This window comes from Cydia pomonella, chromosome 6, assembly GCF_033807575.1.
Source record: "Cydia pomonella isolate Wapato2018A chromosome 6, ilCydPomo1, whole genome shotgun sequence".
Lineage (NCBI taxonomy): Eukaryota > Metazoa > Arthropoda > Insecta > Lepidoptera > Tortricidae > Cydia > Cydia pomonella.
Window position 1 is genome coordinate 16,974,144 of NC_084708.1, and position 7,291 is coordinate 16,981,434.

Sequence of the window (7,291 nt, forward strand, 5' to 3'; positions counted from 1 at the left end):
AAGCCGCCTTAGAGGTCGAATTTCAAAAACGTTGAAATAACTTTTATAAGAAGTTTTAGAACATTGGTAATGGATTCAAACCTTCAACCTATTTTTAACCTTTTTACAAAATATCAAGTTCCTAGTTTAAAATAAAACTTGAACCCCATACAGACTTCCATCCCCTCTTTAACCTTCTTAGGGGTTGAATTTCTCAAAATCACTTCTTAGCTCATGCATAACTTTCTAGCATTTGTAGTTTCGGCTCTGCGTTGATGAGTCAGTCAGGACACGTGCATTTATATACAATGTGTTTGTCTGCGTTTAGTCGAGCCGTTAATCACGTATAGTACAATGAATTTGACGACCGGTTTGGCCTAGTGGGTAGTGACCCTGCCTACGAAGCTGATGGTCCCGGGTTCAAATCCTGGGAAGGGCATTTATTCGTGGGATGAGCATGGATATTTGTTCCTGAGTCATGGGTGTTTTCTATGTATTTAAGTATTTATAAATATTTATATTAAGTACCCTCAATACAAGCCTTATTGAGCTTACTGTGGGACTTTGTCAATTTGTGTAATACCTAATGTCCTATAATAATATTTATTTTATCGACAAATCACCCCCCATACTTATGTTTTTTCTCAATCATTTTAAAACTGCACCCTTTCATAGTTTCATGCTGCTAAACACGAATGCACTTGGTTAATGTACCATTATCTGTCCATTTACCTACATATCGCACATTAAAAAAATAGAAATAATTCAATAGCTTATGAATTAGGGCATTAATTTAAAGCATAAATGTTACAGAAATTTTGCCACAATTACTCGAGAATTGATAACAAAGATAATAAAATGTACTTTTTTAAAAATTTTTTCGAAAACGAGGTCGTTGACCTGTACTTTTTTTATTGTTAAATGATAGTACAGGATATCAGCTAAAAGTTGACTGAAGTCAAAATTATAGCCCTAGTTAAAACATTTCACTAAGTACTAATTTTATTGGATATATACTGTATAAAATATTCTCTATATAATAGAGTTTGGTTTAGTAGGAAACATGCCTTACCTGGTACCATTGAACCTTCCAACGGAGACCAGCCTGTAGAGCTGAATCTCCACTCGCTGGCCAGCGTCTGGCTGGAGGAAGTAGGAGCAGGCACCCGGGCCCTGGAGGGAGGGCGATTTGATCTGCCCAAACGTTTTGCCGGATTTGGTCTTGAGGACGCGTGAGTCGATTGTGATGTTGCACACTGTCAAAAAAACACAAAATAGCAAGATATCGTCAGCGGATTTATCAAATGATTTATATAGTTTCCTTATTATATATTTAGAAAGTATTATGTGCTCACATATATTTATTGCATCAAAGAAAGACTGTGTGTGCATAATATAACCTGTTTTAGCAGACTTCAAAAAAAGAGGAGTTTAACAATTCGACCGCATTTTTGTTGTATGTTTGGTTACCTCATAACTCCGTCGTTTCTGTCGACCTAGCTAAGGTGACAATCGTTATTCGACAACAAAACGATTTATATCTCTCTATCACTCTTCCATAATATTAGTGCGACAGTGACAGTTGCGTTTCGATTGTACGGAGCGTAAACGATTTGCATGTTGGCTACGCGGCCTAAACCGGTTAGAAATATATATATTTTTTTTGTTGTGTTTGCATAATTTGTAAAGTTCATGATATAAATTACTTATTTTGTATTGATGTAAGATGTGTAAGTTTTAATGCCAAGGCACTAGTAGATAGTATAACTTTAATTTAATATTAAATTAATATCATGCATAAAATTAGCTTTTAATATATTATAGTATCTCTCAAAGTCCTATTAGAGTTCATGTCTCATACTCTGCATTATATCACATTTGTTACAGAACATGTCTGCGCAACGGTAGAAGGGCTTGAAATCCCACAAGAACAACACTGAAAAGCTTTGATATTGACCAAGGGTTAATAATGGACCGTTATTCAAGGAAAAAGCAAACATTGCGCGAACCGGACCTCGCAATCCCCTGGGTATCCGGCTACAAACAGCGATCCATTTTTAAATTGTCGTTTATTTAATTTATTTGCGTTGATATAAGTAAGCAATTCGAAAAAGTCGCATTCGTGATTCTATTTCGCGAGTACCACGCCGACTCTCGTCGAAATTCGATGGCACGTAATTGGAAATTAAATAAACTTTTCGTTCACCAAGCGTCGTATTCATTAGGTTTATCGTTGTGCTTTGTCAATAAAATGAACTGTTGAATTCATTGTATAGGAAAACTTAGTCGTGTCGTGGATTGCCTAGCTTTGTTTAAAAGGGCAAAATTTCTTCTCAATTATTGTTTTTGCCTACTTCGTGATTCTTTATACTGTAGAACGGATATGTTGTATTTTTTAAAGATATACTGACCATTTTCAAAAGTAACTTGATCTGGTTATCAAGCTGAGAAGTTTTATAAGTAAGCTTACAGAAACCAGTAAAGCAACGCTTAAAACAATGATAGAGTCGCTAATTGGGTTCAACAGCAACAAGTTGTCGAGAACACTGTATAGTAAGTAAACTTTTGAATAATACAACTTGCGCGGTTCGCAACCTGCCTTATTTCGCGGGGAACAAAGGATTAGAACTAAATTATTAAAATCAAACTTTGCGGATGTACTATCCGCGTTTCACGGTTCAAAAGTCAAATCCCGCGCTGTCAAGGACGTGTCGGGTCTTCTCGATTGTGCCGGTACGGAAACCGACCATTAAAGTGACGTAAGCGATTTCCAGGTCATCAATTTTGGGCGTGATAAGTCGAAAGTGCAAGAGTGGACGGGAAGATTAAAAGTGGGCGTCTGGGTTTTATTATAATTTTGTGTTAGCATTTATGAATTTCGTGCTGAAAATGCAAGAAATTTCGATGAGCCGAACGAAATTAGGATTTAGGATGATGATGCATTATTCTTCTTTTGTAGAAAGAATCACTTCATTTATTTTCCTCGTTCAGCGTGCAGTGTTCCTATTGGTTCTTAAAAACGCATCCTCGCACATCTCTGGTCGAAACGTAGCCTAAAAGTTTAAACATTGAACTAGACATATTATAGGATACCATGGGATGTAACCACGAGTTTTCTTGTTGTTGGCATGGTGTTATTTACAAAATTGGTAATGCCGAAACAATACAAATAGAAAGATTAGAAGTTAAATAAATGGCACATTTAATTATTCATATACTTTTTGTGTCATACTTTCTAGCAGTGACATGGTATCGTACGGAATGTATCGTATGGAATTCAAACTTATATAAATAAAAAGTACCTGGGCGACCGAGTTTTGCTCGGTTATAACTATTTATTGTAATATGGTGGTGTATAGGTAATAATCTTAACTACATTTTTTTACTAATTTAAACTTGTCTAAAACAATAAAAATTAAAAAATTATATATAAACTTGAACATATAAAAAAAAAAGTTAGTCACCGGGCGAGATTCGAACCCGTAACACTCGTTTAGCAGTCCGCGTCTTAACCCGCTGGACCAGACGGACAGTGGCCGGCAACACGAAATTAGCGACCATATTCTGCGTCGAAAGAAAAACGCATGAAAACTCGTAAACACGCGTTTTCCCAAACATAAGACTAATCTAGATAGATTGTAGACTCCCAAAAACCCCCATATACCAAATTTCAGCGAAATCGTTAGAGCCGTTTCCGAGATCACAGAAATATATATATATATATATATATATACAAGAATTGCTCGTTTAAAGGTATAAGATAAACACGAAATTGTACGCCACTTTAAAAAAACCTACTACATGTACTCAAGAGAAAACAGTGATCAATCTGTCATCGCTAGGAAGCATACTTTCTGGCGGACGCTACCTAGTTCACTATGTAGTAGTCGAGTTTTCAACTTTGTTGTGAATCAGAAAACATGTACGAGAAATGTACAAAATTCTACGCTAATTAAAACAAATGTACTATGCAACGTACTTACAAGATAACAAGGATTAATCTGTCACCGCTAGGCAGCATACTTTTTGTCGGTGCTACGAAACATGGTTTCTTAGTGATAGATTTTTGAAATTGAGATTGAAAAATCTTTTATCCGGATTCCGATCCATATTTACTTAATAAAACTAAAAAACGGCACACATGAACATAAAGTATTCGTTGTTAACTATTATTTTCTAAAATTTACATAACCGAATCCAATGCGCCAGTATAGAATTCGGGTAGGATTAGGATTTGTTGGCTAGTTTTAGTTATCGACTAGTAAAACTGTAACCAGGTCTATAACCGCGAAAATCGAAGTTCGTCAATTGCGGGCATTTTTCTCTGTCACTCTAATTACGTCTTAGCGAGAGTAAAAGAGAAAGACCCCCGCAATTTGCGAACTTCGATTTTCGCAGTTATAGCCCTGGTTACAGTTTTCGCTTTTCGCCTAGCCAACGTACCAATCGTGAACGCTCCGTGGCGTATCGTAGTCATCTATCTCTATCGATCTTTCATATTAGTGCGACAGTGACGGTTGCGTTTCGTGCACTACGATGCGTTAACGATTTGCACGTTGGTTACGCGGGCAGTAATAATTCAGACCACACTGCGCGCACGGTACCCATACCATGTGGCCACACATGGATCTGTCAGCGGGTACGGAACGCACGGAATTAGATACCATTCGACTCGCCAGCTAAGACTTTTACCCTTTGGGCCACGGATCGCACGCTCAGAACTTGCACTCTCGACGATGGCCGCCACCCATACATATATTGGTAAAAACAAACGTATAACGGTCGGTGTCAGCATCGAGTATGCACGATGAAAGCTTTGGTGGCCTTCGGTCCACTTACTATTGGCGCAGTATTGTTCCAGGCCGCACTGCGCGCAGCGCGCCGGCGCCACGTCGCCGCACGGGCACGCCCCGTCGCGCACGCAGCATGCGCAGTCCCCGTCTGCGCCCGACGGACACGCGCAGCCCTTCGGTGATTGTGTCCATAGGTCCACTTGGCCTGGCGTACAAAATGTTAAGGTTAAGACTGTTGGCGTCTCCTGTAAAGTTAACTTCTTTGAAAAAGTCGGCTAAGTTCGTCTCGAGCCAAGCATAATGGAGGGTTGTGTACCTTTATACCATATAAAAAGCCATACCAGCAAAAGGGCGTAACTTCTCGGCCCTTACTTTTTTTTAATGCGTGGACATCCTTGTGGACTTTTTATTATAACGAGTGTAATATCATATAAGTAGGCATATTTTTAATATTCATGCTTATACAATTGTATCGTTTGCAGGCTGTTTGTGGACAGCTGAATAAGGAGGTCAACAACAAACGTGAACATCAGTAACTGTACCCTTTTCAAGCAAACAAATGATTTATGAAGATTTTTGAAAAAAATAACCGCTAATGGGTCAACCGATCATATTGAAATTTCAAAATAATTTTCTTATCCGGATGGACAGACTAACGGAAGGACACGTGGATGGACGGACAGACAGACGGTGGGACGTACCGACAGAAGAAACGAATTTATAAGGGTTTTAGGGTTCTGTTATTGCCATTTTGGATACGAAACCCTAAAAATGCCTTTAGAATGAACTTGAACTTAAGGTGAAGTAAGTTCAGAAAACAGAATTTTTAAAAAGTCGTAGCACTTTTTTGGATCACAATACGGCTGTCATAAAAATTAGCAATCTTAAGGCCTTTTTCGAGGAATTTCAGCGATTCGAATCGATTCGCTCGATAGCTAAACTCACGAACATAGGTCTAAAATGCACTTCCAAAACGTTAAAAGCTAAAAAAAAATATGAAAATTGCTTCTAAAAATCGGCAATATCATGCTTGAGGGAACTCAGTGATTATGTTTTTATAATTAAAAATACAAAAAAATCAAATTCAAAAACATGTCCCGTCCCAGTGAAAGTGAGAGAAGAACACGATCTGACGGGGACTGAAATACTGGCGTTTAGTTATTGCGGTCACGGGATTGTTCTCGTACGTTGGTATACGAAAAATGAAAAGCACTAAGTAAGTTGTTATTAATGTGGTGTCAATAAAACGAAATGGAATATTTATTTCGTAAAAAATCTGCATAACAAACACGCCTGTATTTTGGTATTTCTTGTCTTAACCAAGAAGAAACAAAACTGGAATAATAACATGCATTCGTATAGGAAATTTAATCCAGCCATAAGTTCAAGCAGCAGCCATAGGTTCGATATAGCAACATACAACTAAAATTCCCGTAGGAGCAGAAATATTGATGTATCTCTTTGTTACCCGACTACGGAGGGAGGATCAGAAATATAAGTATAATAAAATACATTCGATTTTTTCTTATTCGGTATGAAAACGGCAACTTTTTTGCTTTTTACAACTGAGAGAATATGAAAAAAAAAACGTTAGTCAGGTTATGTTAGTTACAAGTTTTAGGGTTCCGAACCAAAAAGGTAAAAATGAATCCTTATGGTGCGACCCCGAAAAACCAACATACGTACATACATTAATTAGGCCGTGCAATTAATAAGCAGATTTGTGGATAGATGGCGCTGTACAAAATTTTACTTGGTATACCTCTGGTCAAAAATCTTTCGGGTTTATAGTTGCATTGAGATAATAGAAAGTTTGTACGAAACACTCGGTGCGCGAGCTAAACGAACTCGCACTTGACCGGCTTTTTTTAGTTAATCTCCAGTAGAAACAAACTTATTAGAATACTAAATTATCTCCTCAGGCTATTTATTGGTTTAGTTGGTTTTCTAAAATAAATATCAAATAAATCTGAGGGCCTACCGCGAACCACGTTCGATGTGTTGCCTCTCTGTCGCACTTGTAAATTCGTACGTAAGTGTGACAGGGAGGCAGCACATCGAACGTGGTTCGCGGTAGGCCCTCTGGACATTCTTGGGCTCATTCTACTCAGAATCGACAATATTCCTACCATTCCCTTAACGCATGTCATAAAAAATATTTTATTCAAATTGGAACTTTAATATCTGTTAATAGAGTTGAATATTATAACTGCCATATATGGTTGCATATGTGGTAAAGGGTTAAAATAATGTCCAAAAATGTCCGTTCCATTACGTCACATTTTCTTGTGATAATTTTTTTCACTTTAATATGCGTCACGTAGTACATACTACAATTTTCATTTAAAAAAAATTGAAATATTTTTTTTGGCATCAGCATTGAATATGATGACATGATTCAGAGTAGATAGAATTCAAAAACACTAGGTTCTGTGAGAATCAAGTATTCAATATTTTTTTGAAAAAGCTCAGGTACCATACGTCACAAAACTATTAAGCTGGAAACAATTTAATGGGAA

General features: G+C 37.4%; 1 protein-coding gene across 1 annotated transcript in view; it reads right to left on the reverse strand.

Moving 5' to 3' along the window:
• Positions 1 to 7,291, reverse strand: part of LOC133519129 (uncharacterized) — a 46,868-nt gene that overhangs the window by 38,272 nt on the left and 1,305 nt on the right. The window contains exons 2-3 of the mRNA XM_061853071.1: positions 4,819 to 4,977; positions 1,052 to 1,235 (exon numbers count right to left, since the gene is read on the reverse strand). Of these exons, the coding sequence (XP_061709055.1) occupies positions 1,052 to 1,235; positions 4,819 to 4,977 (343 nt within the window). The remainder of the gene's footprint in view (positions 1 to 1,051; positions 1,236 to 4,818; positions 4,978 to 7,291) is intronic.